The 24,680-nt window shown below is 55.4% G+C and overlaps 1 protein-coding gene across 1 annotated transcript; it reads right to left on the reverse strand.

The window, feature by feature from the left end:
• Positions 1–1,919: 1,919 nt before the first annotated feature.
• On the reverse strand, positions 1,920–18,490 carry CIBAR2 (CBY1 interacting BAR domain containing 2). Its single transcript, XM_090063491.1, has 9 exons — positions 18,292–18,490; positions 13,529–13,763; positions 12,781–12,849; positions 12,602–12,703; positions 10,865–10,870; positions 7,329–7,433; positions 5,974–6,087; positions 4,884–4,985; positions 1,920–4,158 (listed from the first exon to the last, which is right to left on the reverse strand). The coding sequence occupies exons 1-9, from the start codon at positions 18,309–18,311 to the stop codon at positions 4,066–4,068; spliced, it is 846 nt and encodes a 281-aa protein (XP_089919617.1). The 5' UTR covers positions 18,312–18,490; the 3' UTR covers positions 1,920–4,065.
• Positions 18,491–24,680: the final 6,190 nt, after the last annotated feature.

Consider the following 24,680-nt stretch of genomic DNA (forward strand, 5'->3'; position numbering starts at 1 on the left):
CAGTGAGGCGGGTAAGGCTCGTGGCCCTCATTCAGCCTTTCACGGTGGCTTTCCGGCTTTTGGGGGCCAGGTCCCCCTTCTACGTGCTCCTGGGGTACCGGGTTGTGGATCGTAGAAAGCAGCCCTCGATGCGCTCTCTGATGACCCGAGAGGGAGCAAAGTTTTGCTGCAAGTTGTCTTTTCCTCCCTTCTCCTTGCTCCTCTGCTGCACCGCTCCTTGCTCCTGCTGGGGTTTGCTGCAGCAGGAGCGACTCTGTCCTGTCCACCGTGCTCATGGTGAATGCTCGGTGTGAATATGGAAGGACGATAGCATCGGGGTTGCGGAGGTGCCATCGCTGCAAGACAGAGCCATGCAGAAAGTTATGTCTAGTGACACCCCCATCCCCATCAGACATGCCCCTTTTGCAGGGAGAACAGTGACAAATCTCTCCCAGGCCCCTTACCTGCACCCTTGCGGGAGTTCAAGCGATGCCATCCTTGCCGGTTCTCTGGGATTTCACCTCTCCATCATTGCCAGCTTGTTTCCCGGTCCCGGTTTGAGTTGGCGGCACCGTGGCCGGGCCCTGAACTTTTCTCTTTTCCAATCTGAGTTAAATATGCCTGCAATGTGCACACGGATGTGGGTAAATGCCGCGTGACAAGTGTGTCAATATCCCATCGATCCCTCCACGCTGGGGCTCCGGGGCGCTCAGCCCCAGGCGCTGAATGCAAATGCGGTCGCATGTAGTGTCAGGGACTATTGAGATGAAGTACCAGGGAGTTAATAGGGGTCAGCTCTGAATGCAGAGACAGCCGCATATGAACCAGACATTCAGAGACTCTCTCAGCTCTGCTCAGCGAGCCCAGGAAGGAACCGACGTCTTGTCCTTATGGCAGTAGAAACCTGCTCGGGCCCTTGCTGGGCATCTTTGGTCTGTGCCGTCCGGCCTCCAAGCCTGTATAACCCTCCCGGGGGGTGCATTCAGGGCATGCGAGAGAGTCAGCATCGCCTGGATGCTTCTCTGGAAGCTGGGCTATTAAAGCCAGCTGTTGAAGTCCAATTGTGATGACTCCCACCCCTGTGCTCCCTGCTGCGAGAGGAGGAAAAAGTGGGGGGCTTCTTCCCTTGCCCAGAGTTTCCCTGCGCCGGCCGTGAAGGAAAGGGCACAGCGGTGGGCACTTGGCACGCAGGCGAAGCGTGCAGTCAAGTCGGGGTCCCTGCCAGCGGTGCACTTGCACACACAGGCGCTTTGCTGGCATGGTGCAGGGCCAGAGCCAGGCACGGAGAGAAAAGGCCTCATTTGGAGAGCTCTTGCTGCCCCAGACCATTTCCACAGCAGCAGAAGCATGGGGGGTTCAGCCCTTGCACTGCCGGTCTACCCATATCCCTGGCTGCAGCTTTAGCTTTGCAAAATGGGCTCCGTTGCAAGGCCAGCACCAGATCCTGGATGCCAGCTCGATCCTTGGCTTTCTGTGCTGTGCCGGGGAGGGAGCAGGGGTAAAAGCTCCCCTGTCCACTGCTGCCAGCTGGCCTTTGCTCTGAGCAGCTGTTGTTAGCAGGGCAAAGGCAGGTTGCTGATTTGGGGTCAGGAGGGGGGGCTGAGTTGGGCTGGGCTGGCCAAGCCGTGGGGTGAACAGCTTGCCGCCTCTTGGCTGCTTCTCTCTCCCCTTTTAAGCACTCGGTTGTGTGTCCCCTCCCTCCTTCCCTTGATTCTTCCCCGCGCTGTACGTGCACCATGAAAATGGCTCCAAATGGCTTAAATCACCATCATTAAGTCGGCATGTCGGCCCCCCTCCCACCCCTGCGTACAATGGCTGGCGCTAACCATTTGTTCCGCAGACTGAACAGCAGTCTTTATTGCACTGAAAGCATATTTGCTGCTTGATGGAAGGAAAAAAATAGCCTGCGCCTTGAAAGGGAAAAATCAATGGGACCCATTTCTCCTTGGATGCCCGGGCGTCGTGCTGGGACGTTCGACAGCGTGACATCACGGCGGGTCAGGTGTGTGCGGCACGGGGCTGTGTGCCAAAAGGGGGGGGTCTCCGAGTCAGCCGGGCCCTGCCGAAATGCCGCGTGTTCATCAGGTTGCAGGGGGGAAGGACGGGGGTGGCGAGAGCTACCAGCTGCTCTGCTCTTTCCTCGTCGGCTGGTGGTGCTGCGAGCATGTTGCATGGGGCCGAGGGCTCTGCGGCGGCCGTAGCTGTGGTTTGAGGTCTGGTCCAGAGCTCAGTGGAGGCCTTTTCATTGAGTACAGGATTATGCGCATGGCGCAGAGCGGGTGGAAGCAGCCATAAGTGCAGGGGCTGCCGACAGGGGAAGGAGGGCTCAGTGGTTAGGGCATCGGCTCAAGACCTAAATGGCCAGGGGTCAAGTCCTTTCTTTCCTGCCGCCCGGGATGCTGTGAGGATGATGGGTAGTGAGGGCCAAGGGTGGTGCAGCACAAGCAGGGTCTTCTCGTCGCTCCTTGGAGGTGCACCCTGCGCTTTGGGAGCTGCTTAATTTGTGCAGCTGAGGCCAAGCCATCCTGGCCTGCAGTGTGGAGCTGAGCCTAGGGGTGCTGGTAGCATCACTGCCTGCGGTAATGAGTGGTTAGCCCCCCGGAGCCAGGGCTCACATGACGGTGGCAGGGGCAGCGGTGGGGACAGCTATATTTGCAACGATCCCTGCAGACCTGCAGGTCACCATGATAATGGGCCCCTTCTCCAAGTCACCTTGAAGTGCAAACTGGGCTTTGGGTGCTGGCAGGTGAGGTGAAAAGGGTGCAAAGAGCAAAACCCTGTGGGATGGGAAGGCCTCCTAATTACACCAGCCAGAAGCCCTGCGAATTAGCAATGCCTCTTCCACCTGGAGGGAAGCCCCGCAGCAGGGGAGCAAGCTGGTAGGACTTCTCGGCGGTGAAGGTGGGCTCCAAAAGCGACGAGTGCTAATTTGAGGAGTTTTCCCTGGCAGGGGGCTCCAGGGGACTCCTGGTGAGTTAGGGAAAATGCCATCACGAAGGCACATGTGGGAAGCAGTGGGCGGCCCAAAGAAAGTCGCCCTCAGGCTCTCCAAGCTTGGAGTCTGGAGGGGCAGGCAGCCCAGCCAGCAGAAGAAGAGAGATGCCAGGGTGCGGCCTAGCAAAGCACTGGCCCCACAGCAGGCAATCCTAGTAGCCCTTGAGAAGGGACCAGAGAGGGATGGGAGGGCGAGTGGGCACCGAGAGCAAGCGTGTACTAAGGTTGCTTCCTGCTCCTCTCCACTCTCCGTGCTTTTCCCCCGGTGCCAAAGTTAACCTTAAAATAAAGGAAGGCATGAAAAATGCTGCTGTTTTATTATGCTGCACGGGAACAGCTTGTGGGAATGACTGGGAACCAAGTGCTGCAAAACAGTAGGTGAAGTGAAACGTGGGAGAAATATTTTGATGCCTTGGGCCTGTTTGGTGTATACCCCATTGGCATTCTGCAAGCTGCGGGAGCAGACCCGTTGGGAAGACTTACTGATGGAAACCCAGGGACTGCCTGATTGCAGCTGGAAGTGGGACTAGGTCACCTATATCTCATTGGTAAGAGGGTCAGACCTGCCTCTGGCATCCCTAGTTCGAGTCCGTCTGTGGTGACTGTATAAATGTCTTGGCTAACTGAGGGTTTTGGTGCCTCTTCAGAGGTTGCACCCAGTTGTACGGGCCATGCCTCGCAGATGGGCAGATGTTGTTGGGTTCCAGGAGGCTGGGCACAAATTCACCTTCCTAAATTTTAGCCCTCAGGGGCTGTGCGCTCCTACAAAGTGCTCTCCGCCGTCCTTGCATGGGGCACACTTGCAACGTGTGGCTTTGGGGCTTGTTCCTCGTTTGTAATGAGGCAAGGCAATGCCAGCAGATGGCCCATGCTACAGGCTGCAGCAGAGGATGTTCAACCAGCCAACAAAACATTTGGTTTCCTTCTAATTCGGAGACTGACTGCGCTACTTGGAGTCATCTCGGTACTTTTGCATGGTTTCCAAACTTCTTCAGGACCCTGTCTTCATGGAAAATTGAAGGTTCAGTAAAGAAATGAAGAATAAATATGTCCAGTTGTCATGATCGTGGCCAGCTAATTGCACCGCTCATGTTACCGTCTAATCGGTGCATATTCTGTATCACTGAGGTCCTGCAGCGTGTCTTCTTCGCTCAAAACCATCTTCCCTAAGACGCTCTGCACGGTCTAGAAATGAAGAGAGGGAAATCTGTTATGCTTCAGTGCAATGCATGGGTTGCTGCTTCTGGGCCCCTGTGGGGACCCTCCTTTCAGACGGCGCCCTTGTCTGTGTTGCCCTAAATCGGAAGTAACTTCTAATTTCGGAGGTTACTCCTGATTCTCAGCAGGGCAAGGCCGGACTCTGGCCTTTAGTACGAGGACCACTGGTACGTGGCTGAATCCTGAACTTTAATCAACACCTCTGGCTTAGAGTGAACTTCCCTTTGCACCTGAACTTTGTTGCTGGAGCCTTAACGCTGCATTCGCTTGCAGGTCTACGCCTCTGAAATGAGCTGTGCCTGTTTCCTGCACAGACTTCTAGATAAAGCACGTGGTCCCAAAAGCAAACCATGCATCTGCAGTCATGTCGCTGGTACTTAGCCAATGTTATTCTATCTGTTGTGACAGCTCTGCTTATCATCGGGCCCCGTATCAAAGAGGTCGGCGTGAACTTGAGGTTCAGGCATGATTTGGGGGAATCCGTGTCACGATGTAGGGTGGCTCCAGCTGCATTTGGCCTGCCCTCCCACCTCCAATTAGCTGCTGGAGTCCGGACCGTCGCTTTCCGGGAACTGTTTCTTTCTCGAGTGGTTTTAATTTGCTTTCTCAGGCTCCGCGCGGAAGGTGGGAGCCGGGCTTTAATTTGAAGGCAAAATATTATGACGGCAATCGTTTCTAATTGTGTCTCTCACCTGACTGCCTGTGGACCACGGCAGGGTGGGGGAGGGATTCAGAGCACTGCCTGGCCTCGCGTTGTAATTGCCAGAAGCGATGTGGATCTTAGCTCTAAAATCCTAGCGAGGCGAAAAAGGAAAAGAAAGATCAATGCCAGCAGCGACCCGTGAGGAGAGAGCTCTGCGTTGCACGCCGGCTGGTGCAGAACAATTAATAAGAGCAATCACGGGACGCGCGAGGCACTGAATGTAACGAGACAAGGGAATTATAGAAGAATAGTTCCTGTGGCTGCCCAAGCTGCTGTCGGCACAAAAGAGCACACAAGGTTTAAGCTCAAGGCAATAGCAAAATTGCTGGGAGAGGATTTGGGCTGGGGAATTCAGTCGGCTGCTGTACAAATCATTTGGAGAGGGGGAGTGGGCTTATTCTCAACAAGACGCAGTGCGCTCGCCTCTGTTCCTCGCTGGGTGGAGATCAAGACAGATCAGAGCCCTGTGTCCTTCGCAACAGCTTCTGCCTCGGGGTTTGCTAGCAGCAAGCAATCCTGATGGGCAGCAGAGAGCGCCTGCAAGTGGGGGAAGCCGTCGCTGGAACTGGGGGCAGGGGCACTGATATCGCTGTACACACAGGGATTTAATACTGGGGACAAATTTTGGCTGGGAAGGGAGATAGAGCTGGCAGCTTTGTATGGTGATGGATTTGATGGACTTTCTCATCTAATTGATCGAATCTGGTGTCATGGGCAACTACACCCCAGGCAGGACTTCAGATGTTAACGTTACAGAGTGTAGCTGGCATGAATGCTGCTGTCACACTTTGGGGATATGTTCCCCACCTCCCCATGAGCCTTGATCTAATAGCTGAATCCAGCACCTGGGAGTTGGGACACTTGGTTTCACTTCCCAAGACTTGCGGTGACCTTATGCATGCCATACCTCCACTCGGTGCCTCAGTTTCCCAGTGTGTAAAACACTGAGTGAAAACACCTGCTTCTAGGGACGTTTAATGGTTGAGTTACTGCTTGTAAACTGTTTTGAGGCCTGTGGATGGACATTGCCATGCAAGTGCTGGGTGTCTGTACAAAGGCTATGTTTTTGCCCCAAGTACCTCCAGGTCTTTCTCCAAGTCATAGTCCTCCAGGGTCTGAAAGGCACTGGAAAAGACCTCAAGAGCCTTGGCATGGAAAACCATCTCAATGGTAACAAAGTCCAAGAAAATCTTCTGCAAGAAACAGAAGCATGAATGAGCACGTTTCTGCTCCTAAGTGCCCTAACTTCTGGGAAGGCCTGGGTGGGTGGGGGGGGGAGAGACTTGAACTGAGAGCACAAGTACCAAAGCAGGGAGGGACAAGGGAAACAAATACATTTAACTTAATAATGCTGCCTTCTGGCCAGGGAGGGAATGGCACTGATGGGGACTGAAGGGGCTTCCTTTGACTCTATGGGGTGCTTGTACACGCCACGGCATTTCATCCTTATTAATGCTGGCTACAAGGAACTGCCATCCAGAGGGTGGGAAGGAAACAGGTTCTTGTCCTCTGAGGCCTCCCTATGAAGTCAAAGCTGTGCCCCAGACCCTATTCCCCAGACTAACTGTATAGGGATGAGATGGGAGGATTTTTAGACTCTTAATGCCAAAAGGGGTGCTGTAATCCTGGAGGCTCTCTCCTGGGGGTTTCTGCAGGAAATCTATTTCTGTCTGAGCTGGAAAGAAACGTCCCGTTTTGATATAAACACTTGAAGTAAGGAGGAAAGCACAGCGTTCCTGAAGGCACGGGCACGAGACACATTTATGACGTAGTAAATCGCCTTTACTGCGCAATAAAAGCGGGGCAGATGCGCAGCACGCAGGCCTATTATGCAGTAAATCACTCGCGTCCAGGGGAAAGTGGCCTCTTGGAAACGGGTAGTAGCTATACTGCCTAGGACGCGTGCCAAACCCACTCCGGGGCAGCCCTTTGCTCCCTGCCATCCGGTGGCCTGGCTCTATAATGGCATCTACTGCAGGCAGAAGGCAGGGGAGGTTTGCACCCGACAGACTACCCAGAGTGGATAAAGAGCACGAGCTTTCGTGAGCTGACGGTAACCAGTTTAGGAGAGCCTGTCATGCGTCTTCTCCTTATTTCAGAGTAACTTAACTGTGGGGTAAAGCACTCTGCATTAATTGGGTCCCGTGTCTGAGGCCTATGTAAGCCATCCCCATGGCTGAAATGATCCTTGCTGAACAAAAAAGGGCGCTGTTTCTAGCTGGATTTTCTCTAACCTTTGTACGCCTTCGTCGGCTGGAAGCGAGTCCTTACCCTACTAGAAATTTGCTTACCTGCCGCGACCAGGTCACCTCTTAACCTTCTCTTTGTTAAGTTAAATGTGTCGGGCCGCCTTGCCGTCTGGCTGCCAGGCAGGGTTTCCCCACCTCCGCTCCTTCCTGTAGCTCTCTCCGGAGCTGTGCGTGGTGCCTTTTACCTGGATGTCTCTCAGCTTCTGTTTCTGGAACTCGTCGATGGTTTCCTCCAGCTGCTGGGTGGTGCGGCTGGCATCGACCGAGGCTTTGTGCACGCTGGACTCGGCCTAAAATAGAAGGAAATGCAGCATCACCGAGTGGGAAAGACTTCTGATGCTTGTCCCCGCTACTTGCTGCTGTCACAGGTGGGGGGTAGACCGGTGGTCCGACCCAGGATGGCAGGTCTTATGGGCTAGCTGCATGCACCTTCGAGGGTGAGAGCGGCTCGGGGCTTATCAAATTGCAAACCTGGGATACACGTGTTGCGCTCGGCGCCCAGCGAGGAGATTCAGGCGTGGTTATTGTGCCAGCTCTCATCAGTCAAAAGCTATCCGAACCGCTGCACTTGCAACGGTGTATACGCCAGCAGGATACAGTGCTCCTGTATGATCTAGAAGTTGTCACGCTAAAAAGCCTGACGCTGTACTTAACAGTGTGCTGAGACTCATAACAGGCTGCGCATACGCACAGATGTATTTCCTGTACTCTCAGGCATTGAACCAAGTGATATAAGAAGACAGACCCCAACATCATCACTGGCAATAGAGGCAGGAGATGATGAAAATCACCTGCTCTACCAAGTGTAAACTGAAGACCTGAACAGATGGAGGCTTAAGAGGCTCAAATGTCATAAGCCATTTGTACGCGGATCCCACAAGCACCTGGGAGAGACTGGGGATGCTGAACCAAACCGATGGGCAGCAATGGAGAGTGCCGACCGCGTGGAAAGGTCAGACCTATTTCTCCTGCGTTTTATACCAACACCAAACGAGTGACCTTGCCAGAGAAGTGTGGGCCAAGCTGAGCAGACTGAGATCTGCTTCAAAACAGCATTTCACCAGATGAACATCTTGGGCAGACCCTCGTGCGAGCGCGATGCCCGACGAACAGCAGAGCACCTAATCGAAAGCAGCAATCTTTACAAATCCCCATACTGGGATTTGTAGCTGGAATCAGCGCATGGAGAAATTAATACCTGACAGTGGCTCATAGATTTGATCTCTGACGCCATACGAAAGGGAGAGAGTCCCAGCCATGTGCCTCCCTGGCCCAGGGCACAAGCAGTGACAGAGGGATTCCCAGGCCTGGGGAGATCCTCGTTATAAAACAGAGCTGGTCTGAAAGCTGCAACCAGCTTCCTTCTTCCGCCCCATTGCAGCGGTAAATGCTTCAGTCCGATAATGCTTTGTAGGGACCCATCCTGCATCCTCTGGTCTGAGACTGGGATCTGCCTGCGTGCAGGCCTGGCTCTGAAGCTAGGAAACCCCTTGAGGTTACCATGGCAAAGCCAAGGCGCTGATGAAATAAATGAGCGGTGGTTTTGGAAACCCACCCCGATGGGTTTGAGCATGAACTGTCTCTATCCGGTCTGAGCACCACGCGTGCAAGTCCACACATAGGTCTTTTCACAGTAATGCCCGGGCCCGTGTATTGGTTTGCCACTAGCTGCCGACACGCGTGTGGCCTGGGCACTCGGGGACTTTGTGGGGGGGCAGAGCAAAGGACCAGTGTGCCTCGTTAGGGCTGTGGCTTCATAAGTGCCCTGCCCTGCTGATGCTTGGAGACAACCGCTCACGGAGAATTAGGCTGGATTCATCTCGAGGGATCTCCGTCGAAGCTGGAGGAGTGACAGCAGGGAGGCACCGAGCACTCTTCCTTAAGAAACAGCTCTGCCTGCCTGGCACTGCGCGCTCTGTACCCCTCCCCCCCTTTCCTGGTACTTTTGATTAGTCTGGGATTTTGTGTGCCAATAAGATCTTAGTTTCCTAAGAGCTCATCTGCTCCTCTTTCTTATTCCCGCTCTCTTGAAAGCCCCCATAATGCTCTGGATGTGACTTTGCAATCATTTCCATCGTCAGGTGGAGGACAAATGGGAGATGCAGGGCCTGAATTTTAAAAAGCAGCTGCCGGTTTTGCAAGGGCATGTACAGCAGACATGCAAACAAGTGTTTGCGCATGCAGATAGGTGCCAGGGTCGGGCATGGGCACGTTTCTAAGCTGCGTGTGGCAAAGGTGCTGAATTCCAGCCTGACATGATGTCGTGCACGTCCCCTTAATGAAACTAAAGCGACAGGGCAGCAAAGCAGAGGGGGTTTGCTATAGACCTGGCAGCCAGAAGCAGCCCTCCTAGTTCTGAGAGGGCCTGCGTGATGCTGTTCTGTGCCTCAGTTTCCCCAGCTGTACACAGGGGCAGGCAATATCGTCTTTCCCTTGCAAAGCACTTTGAGGTGAAGCTCTGCAGAAGAGCTCCACGTTCAGATGGAGATGGATGCAGCGGGCGAGGGCAGGCCGTGTGTGCACGCAGCTGTTTCATTGCGGCTGCAGGTGAAATGCATCACCCACCGCCGGAGGCACTTCCAGGGAGCTCTGCTATTATTCTTTCCTGTACAAAGGGGGTGATTTTTTTGCCAGGAAAAGAGAGGAGAAAAGGAGTGAATTCATCAGGGCTAAATATTCTTGCAGGGAGATGTATGCAGCTCTGGCCAGGGCTGTCACCGGTACCAGGCAGGCAGCGTCGGTTCTGGACCGCTGGAGCAGGAGCGCGTTCACGAGCACCGCGGCGGAGATGCTACATGGAGCCTGACTCAGAGCCGGGGATCGGGTACGGGGCGAGCGGGGGGGCGCTCGCGTGGCCCTGCCTCCCCTCTGGAGGGTACACAGGTTTTGCTAATTGGCAAGATGATTTCTCCTGAGATAAGTGGGTGCTTAGTCACTCTGGCTTCCTCCCTTGAATACAATGCAGCAGGGGATGCATCTGCCTGTCCCCGGGGGTGACCCGTCCAGCCGTGCGGGCAGTCGGTGTTCACCAGGCCTCCGCCCCAGAGCCCTGAGGCCTGACCCTGAGCCGCCCGTGCGAGCAGGAGCGGCTGCATGGAGGCCCATGCCATCGGGTGATGTGCCGGGATGCTCCGCTGGAGCCGCTCCAGATGCAGTCGATGGCATGGTGTACCCGACACCTCCGGGACGTACGAGGGGGGGAGAGGCAGTTGGAAAATGTGTGTTTTCTGTTGGGGATTTGGACACTTCTTTTAAAACAAAAACCAAAAAAACCCTGAAGATTTGTCCCTTTTTTGGGCGGGGGGGCAAAAAGTAGCAATTCCCCCTTCCTCCCCCCTGCCAAGCAGGTCTTTTTCCCAAAGAAAATGCTCAGCCCCAAACCCCATTTTCTGTCAACCCCGCTCCCCTGCCTTCAGGTGGATGGAGGATTTTCAGCCAGTGAGATGCAGTCTCTGCCGCAACTAGGTTACAGCCAAAATAAAGCGGAGGACGGGAGCCGTGGCCTGATTGCAACGCCTGATGTTAGCGGATCCATGAAGACGACGCTGAATTATAAATACTGCAGCGACGGCTTTTGCACTGCTCCCCTCAGCCCTGCCCCGAGTCTAGCGTGTCTCTGGCACTCACCTGCGCTTTCTCCTGATAATCTTTTGCCATCTGCCAGTTGAAATCGTACCTCAGGCGCCCGGTTAACATTTTATGCAGAGGAGCGTGTGCTTACCTGGGACTGAAGCAACAGTCAAGGAACCAGCTGACAAGCGTGGGTTATAGACCTCCTTTGCTTTGGGCTACGCATCTGTGTAAGCAGCTGGGCCCAGAAATGGCACGATTCCTCCTCCTCAACCTGCCCATTTTAACTCGCTTTTCTAAGCTGCTTCCATCCTGGGGCAACCGTGCAAGCAATTTTGCTTCTTGATAGGCTGACCCTTGCCTGTGACTTATTGGAGTCTTTTAAAGGCTGTCAACAGCACAATGCCAAAAAAGTAACAAAAGCAAGTTCCTTTTCACACGGCCTGTTGTTAGCATGGGGAACTCATTGCCACAAGATGTTGGGGAAACTGATGGTTTAATTAGATTCAAAAGGAGACTGGACGTGTTCTTGGAGGAAGGGTGCATCAGTAGCTATTGAGCAGAGGCATTAGGGGCACCGCCTCTGAACTTCCTAGACCTTAAATGCTGGAAGTGGGAGAGGAACGGGGGAAAAAATCCAGTTCACTGTCTCTTTCAGTCTCCGCTCTGTGACACGTGAGATTGGGCAGGGTGGATCTATGGTCTGACCCAGTAAATGGCAATTTTTATATCCAATGAGGAACTTCTTGGAAGCAAGATATTTCCTTAGCTACCTGGGCATCCATCTGTACAAGGCACCAGTCTGTCGCTGTTTGAGTGCAGCTATCCGAGCCCCCCCCCCCAAAATTCATACCCCTTAGATTTTTTTTTTTTTAACTTCTGAAAATTTCACCAAAATGCTTTTGAAAATCCCAAACTTCCACCCAGCTCTACTCAGTGTGGGGAAGACGGAGAGTGTCCATGGGACACCATAGGATTTCCATCCTGCCGGTTTTTCTTGCTATGTTTTCATTCCCGTGTTGAAAATGCCAACAAGCTGCATGTGTGTGCAAATCAGGAGCACAGACCCACGTGCCACTGGCTCCTGGCCTGTGAGAAACAGAGCTGATGGGTGGCACAATCGTGCCGTGTACAAGCGCCCATGGATGTCAAACTACTGCTTCCCCCCCTGAGTATTTTCTGGGATTTTCAGCAGAGACTTGCTTCCTTTGAAAAAACCCAGAGGTTTTGGAAAGAGCTGCTCATTAAAATATTTTTTACCAAGCAGAAGGAAATCTCTTGAGCTGTCTAGATGATCCCTTAGGAAATCTTCTGTCTTACTAAGGGGCTGTAACAAGGCGAATTTCCCTTGGAGAGTGGAAGGTGGGAGGGAAATTCACCCCCTTCCTCTCTCGCACCTAATTCAGTGAGTGCTGATACTGAGAATACTGCTGAATCCCTGCAGAGACAGACTTGTAGAGCAGGGCTCTGGGGAGGAAGAGACCCAGAGCACTTATGGCCAGATGCAGTCTGGATGTGGCAGGTGTGAAATCTCCCCTTTCACATGGGACATGTGTGGCGAAAGTCAGTGATTCCCAGCCATAAATCTCATTGTATCGTGCTCTGATATCTGAGCTCAGCTCTTTCCCCAGCCGTCAGCAGGCTGTCATCTGCTTTGGCTTTCCCTGGCTGGGGTTGGCGGTTTCCCGACAAGGGGATGTTTCCAATCAGTTTGGTGGGACCCTACTGCTCCATGCAAACATCTGAAGGAAGCCAAAGTGAAACACAAGCCTCTGAGCCTCGGCTTCCTCCCTCTGCCCCTGCCTCACTGCCTCGCCCACTACTTTTTGGCTGCGTGTGCAAGCAGGAGGCCATGCCCCAGGCCCTGTGCTGGTATCGGGAAGGATACAATGGTGTGCCGGTCTGACGGTGACTTCTGCCGCAGCCTCTCCAGCTTCTCCAGCTGCTTTATCTCGTTGTTACGGACGCTGTTGAACCTCTTGATTTCTGCCTGGAATAGAACAGGCATAGTCTTACCGGGCTGGCTGGCTCTGGGATACCACGGCGGTCCAGTGACGTGGTACTCACCCGTGTCTGCTTGAGACGGACTCCGTACAGCTTCAGCGGCTCGATGACCTTCATTTCCAGCCTCTCTACCTAAGTGGGGAGAGGAAATTCACACATGGGGTGTAGGGAGAATGTGACAAACTCCATCCGAACGCAGATGGGAGTCTTGCGGTCTGGCCGTGGTACTGCTGCTGTGATCAGCCCTGATGCAGGGAACCCATCTCGAGGGATGGTTAGGCACCGATAACTTTTATAGCAGCAACCTCTTAGTAGGACCAGAGAGGAGAGTCGTTTACTCTAGGCCATTAAGCTACAATGGCAGCACATTCACTCCTGGGCTGAGCTGGATTTGAACCCGGCTCTTGTAGGCATGCAAAGCACTGTTGAGCATGACTAGTCCTGGAACCCATAAGGCCCAGCAAGATTTTGGATGGGAAAGGGTTGCAAATTCCTCCCCAGGTGAGTCCAAGGAAAGGTCCCACAATCCCTGGAGAGGGGGAGACTGGGGGTTGCTTGTTTGCTGAGACATGTTCAACCCTAAAGCTCTCCCTGCTTCGCCTGGTTCCTCGCTCAGACGCTGGCAAGGTTCATCGGTGCTGCCCAGATCTCCGCCCTCAGCCCACAAACAGGGAGAGCAGTTGTGGGTTTATCCCTCTTAGGATAGGACGTCAACGGGTGGCCTAGGACAGAAGCAGACGTGTGAGCAGTACTGCTTTCTGCCCTGCTACTGGGCTTTGTGTCAGGGTTGTGCGTTTCAGACGGTTCTTACCTCAGCCTGCCGGTAATCCTGCACTTTGGCTAATTCCTCCGCAAAGTTTTTCATGGTGCTTCTCAGCTCTGGGTTTTCTGTGTTGGCATAGTCGAGGAGCTGTTTGACCAGGAGGTCTGACTTGTCCCGGAGCTTAGCAGTCTTCCGGACATAGGAGGCCATCAGCGTGCAGAACTGGCCAAAGTAGTTTTCTGCATTGGCTACTGTGTTCTCCATGATCCTCACTTGGTTATCTCTGGGGAGAGAAGCATATTGGCTTAGCTGGCTATTACCATTGCAACGGCCTTAGCATCAGAAACTGGAGCTGGACGATTTCTCTCTTGCATCAAGAAAACCACGGCTTTGTGTGTCAAGCATGGGGCTCTTGCACGTGCAGATTGGAGAACTGTGCACCCAACTGGTCATTGCACACACATAAATTTAGATCCCTGTTGTCAGTTGACCACCGAATCAGCAAAGTTAGAAATGCAAGAACCCAGTGGATCTCGGCCTCTGGAGAAAAGTGACTTATTTAAGGGCCTGCTCTGGTAGCTGGAAACGTTCAGTGTCAGGCGGCTGGTCCAGGCTGCCTTCCAAATAGTTGGACCGGTTTTCTGGAAGGCATTCGCATGTGGCCCCTCTGCGTGCACTGAGTGATAAGGCCCTGTAAGAAGCTGTGTCGTTGTCTTGAACTTCCAACTTTTGGCAACAGCACGCGACCATTATTCTGTGCATGTTAAAAGCCTTTGGTTGCCAGACTTAGCTGTAACATGTGGGAGCAAGGTTCTCGTTAGCATGGAGTTGAACTGTTTGGTGCACTGGCTAGGCCTATGCAGTATGGATGGGAAGATACCGATGTCCAGGTCCCCATCTCTTTAAATCAACCCTGTGATGCCTTTGATAGTGATCCCTTGGATACTTAGATATAAACTGAGTAGATAAACTCAAGCTTGTTCCTGCCAGAGCACCCCCCCACCCCACTGCCCAGCCTCTCTGCAAGGAGGTAAGCATTGCAATAAGTGAATTAGTTGGTGAAATGGAGTGCCACTCGATTTACAAGTTATGGCGGGGGCCTCGAGTCCAGGGAGGGGTGGCTTAAGTCAAACGAGGAGTTCCTCGAGTCCAAAGAAGTCGAGACTCACTGACCTATACGGTACTGCAGCTGAGACCTGAACCTGAATCCTGATGGTCTCGAGGTAATGGTCTCTCTCACTATACAAGAACTAGGGGTCGCAACATGTAAGTAGTAGGCAGTAAGTTGAAAACGAACAAAAGGGAGTTCTTGTTCACAAAATGTGCAATTAAAGTGTGGGAGTCGCTGCCACCGGATGAGGTGGAAGCTGACTCAGAAAGGGACCGGACACGTTCTGGGAGGAAAGGGGCATCGGTTCTTAGATGGCGTCTTTTCTACCTAAGAAGATCCCCGAAGGAACCTCCTTTTAGGCAAGCCATTAGGAGCTGTGTTAAGCTCCTCTTTGCTCACAGGCATGGTCCTGTGTGGCACCAGTGAGCTCGTGCGGCAATTAGGGACTGTGTTTTTTTTTTTAATTGGTTTTTTTGTTTGTTTGTTTTTTTATAAGCCAACAGCTGGAGTCAGGCCGCCCTCCCCAGCTAGAGACCCCGATCCCCAAGCTATCGGTGTCAGACCCTCCTCCAGTCTTTGAAGGACGGGAAAGATCCTGCTGCCAGCAGACCCCATGCCTATTTCCCCCAGCGACTCTGCTCTGAGTTCTGCAGCTGTGCATCACCTAATAAAACCTGCTGATCTCCCTCCCTCTCCATCTCCATCACGTGAGCTTGACACAAAAGACCAGCAGGGCCCTAAATTTCTCTGGTCTTGGCGCTGCAGTTAACTGCCTCCCCCTCCCCTGCGACCTGGTGCTGTGCTGAGAATAAATCATGTTCGTGCAGAGAGGGCTTTCTTGCGTGCTCTCTGCCTTTGGCAGCTCAGGGCTGTGCCTGGACCTTGTGGTCTCACTGCAGCGAAGACTTTGCTGCCCGAGTCTTTCCCATCTCCCCTACTTGGTAGAGCTAGTCATGTTTGCAGTGCGACTTGATTGCATTTAATTCTGGGAGCTTGTTACCAGGACGGAGTTCAGGGCCCTGCAAGCAAGGGGTGGGCGGAGGGCTTGACACCTGGGAAAAGGTGCAGGGAGCTTAAATGAATGCAGCTTGGCTAAGGAGGAGAGGTGGGGAGCGATGTAACCTGCCTACCGATACGTGCTGATGGAGCTGAAGTACGCAGGATGGAACAATTCAGGAACAACCTGCTGACGATCTCGGGTGAAAACCTCGTGGGAATGGAAAGTCAGAGCAGTGATCCTCAACCAGGGGGCCATGAGATCCTTTCAAGCACTGTTAGGTGCGCAACCGAGACTTTCAGTCAGGAATCCCTGCTGTTCAAGACCAGGCTGACCTGTTTTTTTGCAGCAGAAGAATTATTCTGTTGTTTTTGCCAGGTCAAAAAAGAAATGAAAACAAGGAGCTGGCATTTTCCAAAGGATCAAGGGGTGCCTTGAGCCTAAAAAGGTTGAAGACCACTGAGTCAGAGACCTGCGTGCTGCCAGGCTGAAGGTGAAGTGTTTTCCTGAAGGAGCTAGTGGAAAGCCTGGACAGAGTGCTAGCCAGGCTAGGGGAGCACTGGTGGGATGGTAGAGGACAAGTCATCTGTCCCCAACCTCTGCCTGGCTCTGCTTCCCTGAAAACACTGCTCTTTTTGTGTTTTAAAGTGAGGCTGTCTCACAGGGCCTGTCTCAGGGGTCTCCTACAAGCCGTAGTGGGAGAGGACGGTGTCTCAAGCGGGGTTTCTTTTCCCCATCCCACGTCGCAGGTCAAGGAATAAAATGCCAGTTAGATTTTTCTTGTGGGGAACTTTATAATGTTCCCCTGTTTCCCGCACGCTCCTGGGACAGCGTCAGACTTGGAAAATAAAGCCAGCAGAAGAATAGGAAATACTTGTGGGCCTTATCTGGTGTTTAGAAAAGAATCAATAATGTTGCAGTAACCGGCAACTGCTCCCCGAGCCCTCCTCGGTTTGCAGATTTAGCTTAACCAGACCGTTCTGGGCCACGTGAAACTCCCTGGCGGGACATTTTCCTTTGGGTTAAAATACCCATCTTTTCCACCCCCATTAGGGGTCTGGATAAGGTTTCTGGGTCACAGGTGCGAGGTGCCTGAGAGCCCTCCCCCTGTGAGCACTGAGAAAGAGGAGCCAGTCCCTAGCCACGATGCTCTCGCTAGCTGTAAATTGTGAATTAGCCTAACGAGGGAGGAGGCAATGAGATGCAGCAGTAGGCACCGTGCAGCCTAGCCTGAACTGTCTCTGGCCAGCAGGAGGGACCTGACCCTGTCTCGGCCCTCATCTGCCTTCCAGGGATGGGTTTCGCTAACCTTTTGGCTCTCATCAAGTGTCTCGGTGGGGACATCCAAATCCCAAGACCTTGCCGGCTTGGACCTGCATGTAGGATGCCTGCTAGTGAGTTTAGGAGCATCTGAAGTCCCAGAGTGAGAGCCTGGGATGGAGGATGCTCGCTAGTCGTAGTGCCGTACATGGTGTTTAGAGCATTTGAGTTCTGCCTGCTCAATCGATACGGTTTTTGGAACAATTGCGTTCTGCTCAATCGATATGAATTGGACCCGATTTAGCTGATTTGACCTGGAACGCAAAATATATTCATTAAAAAAAAAAAAATCTGCCTTCTGGGGAGGGAGAAAGAGGCATCTTTTCTAGGTCCTCCCCCTTTGGCAGCGAAGCCGGGGGAGGAAGGAAGTTGCAGCCAAACTCCTCCTGCCTGGGGATCTCTGGGGACCGAGTGTTTTCTCTTCCTTGAGGCCCTGCAGAGCCTACGGCAGGATCTTGGCGCTAGTCCTGCTGCAAAACGCATGGATCCGGCACAGGCCACATTACATTTGACAGGCTCACAGCTCCAGCAGATGCAGCACTTCTCGTGCTGCTGCTTTCCACGTTTCTCAACAGGGGGATGTAGGTGGGAGACATCACCTCCACCTCGTGCCCTCAAAGCCGAGAGGACAATACGAAGGGCTGCTTTTGCAGCCCGAAGTGTGAGCCCTGTGCCCATGCAGGGCTGCTTTGTCCCCTCGGATGCAGGACCTGGCCTCCCTGGTGCAGTCGCTGGTGTGCGCATCTGCAGGCAGTGCCAGCTGAGCCAGCACGACTGCCGCAGCGTTGGGGCGTAGCAGGGACCAGCGGTGCAAGCAGCTGCTGAGCTGTGCCAAGCCACCGCTGGGCCCTTTGGCCGGCAGCCTGGTGGGGATGCACAAAACCTCGAGCAAAACGGTCGCTCCTTTCCAGCTGGGGTCTCTCGAGGAGCTGACGGCTACAGGCAGCTCCTGACTCTGACGCTCATAATAATCCCTTGGATCTTTCTGGTAGAGGAGCAGCTGGGATTAAACACCCCTGCCCCCTTGTCTTGTTCATGCAAACTCGCCATCACCATCACCTACACCCACGATATCCCTTCTTGGCCTGTATGTAAATGCCCACCTGCAGGGACACTTTCTTGGCACTTAGGGCACCTCTAGAGCACTGCTGTTGGCGTCAAGCAGCCCTTTCTGGCGCTGGCTTTCCAGGCGGGTCCTTGCAGTGTGCAAAGCAGCCGTGCTTGTACCCACGGTGCAGAAGGGAAGGTTTGACGTGACTTGGATCGGGGTGGGGGGGTCTCGCCGCTGGGGCCTGAGCCCGGCTGCCCCCTCGCTTCGCCCAAGGCAGGCGGGTGAGATGAGGGGGGCAAGGCAAGCATGCCTGCCAGCGGCTCGCGCCTTACCTGGAGAGGACGACGTTCATGGCTGCGGGGCTGGGCAGGCAGGCACGGCTGCTCCCTTGGCTGAGGCTCCGGGTTGGTATGGAAACCCTGCCAACACAGCGCGGGCGGCGGGGTGGAGCCCGTCGAGGGTTTCCCGGGGGAACTGGGCCCCTGCGGTCTCCCTGCCCATCCTGCCGCTGCTTTCCGTCTCGCCCTGTTCACCTGCCCTAGCTCCCGCTCTGCTGCCGTGCTCCCTTCCCCAGCCCACGAGCATCCTCCCTGCCCTGGAGGGGGCTGTGCTGCCGGGCAGGGGAACGAAGGGGGAGAGGCACTCCTTGCTGAGCTCTGCAGGAGGCCAGTGCGCCTGTTTCTTCCTGGCTCCCCATTCAAGACACCTGCCGCCCTGCCTGCGCTTCAAGGGGAGGCCTCCCATGAGGGCCAGCTCGCGCCTTTCTGCCACCCATCCGGGGCCGCAGTGATCAAGGGGCTCCCTCCACAACCCTGCTCTGCTCTGAGAAGTGAGCTGGGTGCCCTGTTGCTGCTTACCTGCCTTGCCCACGTTGCCTTTCTCTAGCACGGTCCCCGCCCGGGAGGGGCTGCGGTTCGCGCCGCGGCATTGCAGGGTGCATCGAAACGGCGCAGCAGAAGGAGGTCATCGAGGAGCAGAAGGGGGTCTTGTCCCCCCCTCTGCAGTGCCCTGGGGCTCCTCTTTGCCAGCATCTTGCAAGCCCAGGGGGCATTTCTGCCTCCCCAAGGACTGTTCGGGCTCGCCTCCGTACAATATTGGCTCCTTGCAGGTCTGGACCTGACTATGGGACCAGACAAGTCCCCAGGCATCCAGGTTGGCGATTCTCCCTGCCTTCTGTCCTTTGCTTTGCCTGGCTGTAGTTTGGGCCCCATCCCAGAGGTCTAGCTCTCCCGGCGTGCGTTGCCCGGATTTTAAACCCAGAAAATACTGCGCAAGTCTGGCCGGCACCGCGCAGCCTGGGGAGTGCTGCCCAGCTACTGCTGCCCCTTGTTCCTGGCTGCAATGCAGCACGTCTGCTTTTTGGAAAGCTCGGCGTAGAGATGCCTACCAGTGGTGGATTCGTGAGCTCCCCAGGGAGGGCCTGTTCCCTTGGTTAATCCCCTTTCTGAGTGGGTCGGAGGGGCACCTTTGCTCCCAGAGAGCTAATCCCCGCCGAGGTGCTTCGTCTGGGGAGACGAGGGACAGAGGGTGAAACGGGTGTCTTGGTGTCGGGGCTCTTCTCCCAGCCTCGCGGTGCTTTGGGATGCTCCGGGGAGGTGGGGGAAAGCCCTTCTCTCCCCATCGCCGGGGCCCAGAGCGGAGAGGTCTGCGCCGCGTGCCGGTGCGTGCACGTTCCAGCCGGGCATGTGCAGCCTGCTGCCCGCGGCCTGGGCTCTCGCTCACTGTCTGCCGAAGGATTAAGTCTAATCTAAATTCAATATCTTCTGCAGAGACAGAAGCTGAAGAATGGGTTCTTTTTTCCCCCTTCCCTCTCTCCCCTGCTGCTTGGAGCGGCTCACACGCCATTAGTTATACTCCTCTGGAAGATCGTTAGCGAGAGGCGGCTTCTTGCTGTCTCCCTTTATCCTGCTCCAGGGGATGGAGTCTGATTTAGTAGCCGGAGGGCCAGGAAGGATAGCCTTGCGGTCGCGGCACAGGATTAATTCTCTGCTCTGTGCTGTGCTCGAGGCCAGATTAGATCATCACCGTGGTGCCTCTTGGCCTTGAAACTGCTGTCAAGCAGTCCGGGGGTCTGGGTTTCATCCCTGGCTTGGCTGAGGCTTCCCTGCATGACGCAAGCCAGAGGCCCAGGTTTTCCCTTCTGTAAAATGGGAATAAGGCTGCTCCGGTCTCAGGGTGTTTGAGGCTTCCCTGAGTGTTGGCAAAGAGCCTGCGGGTCTGCGAGGAAGGACAGCCCCCAGAGCTAGCTAGGCCACCAGGACGGCCCCAGATGCCGGGGGAATGGGATGTGCGGGTTGTTTGGCTCCCTTCCTGCCCCCTCCCTCGCAGGCTCGGCTCCCAGGCTCACGCAGGCCAGAGGGCTCCAGGCTCTCTTTGCTCTAATAGACCGAGCAGAGACCATGCATCTGTCTGAGCCCTGCAGAGCCGGAGGGGGAGCGCAGGCTCGTGGCGGAGGCAACAGGCTCACCCAGGAGACTCGCACTCGCTTCCTCGCTCAACCACAGATTCCCCTGTGATCTGGGCACAACCCTCTGCCCCCTGCTCCCCACTATCCCCTGTCTAACCAGCCCGTGGGGTGGGGGCTGTTCCTAGCCGTGGGGATGCACAGGGCCTGGCAGCATTGGTTGGGCTTGGAGCAATTGGGTCTACGGCAAAGCATTTTGCGGCGGTGGGAATTCCTCCCCCATCCCCATCTCGAGGGACTTTTGGGGAAGATGTGGGCTTCAGGTGAGCACAGCGCTGGCTCCAGCGACTGCAAGTGGCAACCATCTGCAGCCAGGAGTCGGGGAGGCTTCTCCTTCCAGCTCTTGCTGTTTGGACCTTTCTAGCAATATGCAAAGCCAGCTGAGCCCTTGGCAAAGGCAAAGGCTGCTGCAGATGTACCAGCGCGCTGGTGCCTGGCAGGGGCTGCGGCTACCTGTGCGCGCGTGCGCCTACACATGTGCACACCCATATGTATGCATGCACCCACACACAAACACATATCCATACCTGCACCCACACGCACAGGCATGTATATGTCCACATGCATGCGCCCCACACGTGCACGTACCCGTACATGCCCACAAACATACATGTATACACCCACATCATGTACCCACACACAAACACATGCGTGCACACATGCACTCACTCTCATGCACCTGCACACACATGCACATACACACCCACATGCATGCACCCACACATATGCAACCTCCCCCCCCATGCTATGACTCCAGTCCCCATACTATATGTACCAGGCCGTGGGTTTTGTTTTCTGATTTTTGGCTTCAGAGTCCTATCTGGTTCCAAGGACTGCGCCGAGTGGTTTGCAAGAGGAGAAATGGGGGTGATGGAAGAAGCCTCGTGCTGGGGCGCAGAATCTGTGGTGTATCTGTGGGGACCTCTGCGTGGGTCGTGGGTGGGGGCTGGCAGGTGTAGGGCGGTGCCCTGCTGAAGCCGGCGGGTCCACTTGCTGCTCAGGCCCCTTCTGAGCTGGCCTCGCAGTCTCCTTTCCAGGCACTGGCACGGACGCAGCAGGCAGAGCAAGCCCGACAGCGTCTGCCCATTGCAGGGACATGCCCCGGTGGTGCTGTCCAGCTGGCCTGTTACCCCACAGGGCATGAGAAGCCCTGAGCTCGGGTGGTGCTTTGCTTTTGGCAGCACCCCGCACTGCGCCTTCCCCTCCTGCCCATGTGTACCGTGGCTTTCCCGCGCCCCGGGACGTGGATGAACAGGCTCCGAGGGCCTCTGAGCTGGGTCCCCCCCTTTGTCTAGGGGGCAGGGATGCTTTCTCCGCATCCGAGTGCATGTGCAGGGCCTCGGGCACCGGTCTCTGCCCCTGGTCCCAGTAGAGGGCAATAGAGAACTGTGCAAGCCGCCGGCACGCGCATCGGCAGAGACGAGATATCTGCAGCGCGCTGATTTGAGCCAAAGGACTTGAACCCAGGGCTTGGCGGCAAATGCTTGCACATCTCATGACCGAGTGCCTGAGCTGCCCGGCAGGGTTAAGCAGCCATAAATGCACCTGGCACCGGTCAACGCTGGGGTGGTTGCAGACCTGACCGCCAGCCCGGGCACAGCTGTCCGGTCGCTGTCTGGCTAGGAAAGGGGTGTGCTGTCCCCTTGGTGGCTGGGGCAGGAAGAAGGGTGCCTGGATTTGCGAATCCAGCCCCTTTTGCAGCCAGGATGGGGACCTGTCCAGGGGCTTACCCCCAGCTTGCGCACTGCTGCTCTGCGTGGCTGGCAGGCCGGCTTCCCCATGCAGCGGAGAAGACCGGCATGCGTGTCCGTCTGAGCATCTCCTGGCCCCGCTCGGCTGGCTCTCAGCTTCACGGCGTGGCCCTGCCGCCGCGCTCGGTGTCAGGTTCTCCTCCGGCGGCTGAGTCTGCCCTCGGGGGAGCAGGAGCTCTCGGGCAGCGAGTAGCTCCTGCTGAACAGCGCGGTTGGGCGGGGAGCCTGCTGTCACGCTCTGGTTCCTATTAAAGCATGCCAGCATGCGCAGCCAGGAGCAGGGGCTGCCTTCGCCCTGAGTTCGCTGCCCCGGCTTCCCCGGCGTGCTTGCTGCAGGTCCAGTGCAGCTGGCAGAGTCCTGCTGTGACTTCTGCATGAGGCCTGGTGGAGCTTTGCCCCGCGAAGCCAGCAGTTACTCAGCCTCTCTGTGCGAGCTGGGTTGTATGCACGGGGTGACAGCAACCCGCGGGCACCCAGCAAGCTTCCAGGGGCGCTGCTCTGGTTTTAATAGAGCGGCCGCTTGGGGCAAAGCGTGGTCCTGGCAAGTGGACCAGCCGGCTTCAGGCAAGAAAAGTTTACTGCCTGCTCAGCCCCAGCCCTGCCGGGGGTCTGGCACGGGTCTCGGCGGTGCCTGCTTGGGAAGCTGGGACTCGGCTCCTGGGGCTTCGGCTTGCAGCTCTTTAGTTGCATCTGTGCGGCTGTGGCCCTGGAGGGAGGAGGCTTTGCTGACTGCCTCCCCACGTCGTGCACTGAGTCATGCCCGGGTGTACAGGCGCCTGGCACTGCTGTGTCTGCTTGCAGTTCCCAGGGATGCTTTCCCAGCTCCTGGCTGCCTCGGCCTCCGTCCCCGGGGACCGAGCAGGAAGGGCGTGGGGAGGGCTGGCAGGGCACAGATCTGTGGCTGCTTTCCTGCTCTGCTGATGGCGGCTTTGCAGGGCACTAGCGCGCCTGGGTGATGCCAACGCTGTACCCCAGCCAAGCAAACCCCAAGTGAATCCCAATTCTGGCACCCGAATCCTGCGACTGGAAATGCAGAAGTGTCTTTGGGTGTCTGAGCCACTGGGTGTTTTCAAGCTCTTTTTTTTCTGCAGCCAGTAGAGACAGGATTTTTCCCCTCCTCTTTCCAGTGAGATTCGTGCAGCGATCACAGGAGTCCGGGAGCAGGGGCAGCCTCGCAGCCCTTCTGGATTCGGCGTAGGGGGGCCGCCTCTGCCTGTCTTCTGGCCTGGGAACACAGGACAGCTCTCGCGCCTCGCCTCTATGGGGGCGCAGGGTCTGGGATGGAGGCGGCGGGGCCCTGGAGTTTGGGTCAGTTCGGGTCCAGGCAGAACCAGGTTTCTGTACGTGCAGATGCAGCGCTGCAGCCGAGAGCCGGGCCGCTGCAGGGACAAGCAGGCCCAGGGCCAACGCAACTGCACCGCTGTGCTGGGTGGTTTCGGGGTTGGTGCATTTGACAGCCACCTGCTAGGACGCTGGGCTGGGTCTTTCTGCCCCTTCCAGCAACTAAAGCATGGCGGTGGCTTGAGTCACCTTCCACCTGCCCAGTTTGCTGGGACTTGCATCTCCAGCTGTTAAACGCAGCTTCATACCTGGCCCAGTCGCACACGCGTCCTGCTCACGAGACCCAGGAGGGCACCATTGCAGCCTCTTTGCACGTGCACATGGGGCGGTTGCTGGTTCAGATGAAACACGGTCCATCTCTTGTTTACAGCCAGCTTTTTTTTTGGCATCTGGGATATCTGCGCACGTCCCAGCGGCTGATGAGTGTTGATTCTCCATTCAATTTCCCTCGCCCAAAACCGTCCCGTTGCCTTTCCCTCCCCGCTCCTCCTCCCCTTTCACAGATCAAAAAAGCATTGTCAGCCGCGGCAAAATATTTAAGAAATATATTAATCCCGATGCTCGCGGCACTTAAAAAAATTGTGTTTAAACAAACTCCAAATCGTGCATTAAAGCAAACACAGCTGTTTAATTACAGGCTGCATTTCAAGCAGCCGATAGCACGTGGGTGCTAGGGGCTGCGTATCCATTGCGTATTGGGTCTGGCTTTCTCCCGCCTCCTCCTTTTGGTTGTTGGGTTTGATTTTTGTTTTCTGTTGTTTCACACCCCCCCAGTATCCACGAACAAGAGTTTTTTGCTGTGGCTGTTTGGGGAATAGGAGCAAACTGGGCCCGTCTCATCCTCCCCTTGGCAGCCCAGCATGCTAAAAATCTGTTTGTGTTTCTCCCTTTGTGCTCTGCTTTATGGGGCTTTCTCTCCTCCGCCCTGAAGGAGCGGATCGCTTTTACATGTGCTTTTGCCATCTGTTTTACCCATTGAGCCTGTACGCAGCGATAACCTCATACTGGGATGGGGAGCCTTGACACAAGCCAGCGTTGGGAAAGACTTCCTCCCGCGACTCCTTTTTCTTAGAGGAATTAAGTGTTAAGAAGCCCTCAGCTATCTGTGCAGCTGGAGGTCTCCGAGGAGGCCCAGATCCTCTCGGCGCTGATAAACCCTGCTTGG

Source organism: Crocodylus siamensis, chromosome 9, assembly GCF_052110815.1.
Source record: "Crocodylus siamensis isolate JL-2025a chromosome 9, ASM5211081v1, whole genome shotgun sequence".
In the NCBI taxonomy this organism is placed as follows: Eukaryota; Metazoa; Chordata; order Crocodylia; family Crocodylidae; genus Crocodylus; species Crocodylus siamensis.

Excerpts from the sequence above, each read along its gene's own strand:
- CIBAR2 (XM_090063491.1), bottom strand. The coding sequence starts at position 18,311 with ATGAACGTCGTCCTCTCCAG. Across the intron at positions 13,764-18,291 it reads ATGAACGTCGTCCTCTCCAG|AGATAACCAAGTGAGGATCA; the intron begins GTAAGGCGCGAG and ends TTCTCTCCCCAG. Across the intron at positions 4,159-4,883 it reads CGTGGTCCACAGGCAGTCAG|ACCGTGCAGAGCGTCTTAGG; the intron begins GTGAGAGACACA and ends CTTCATTTCTAG.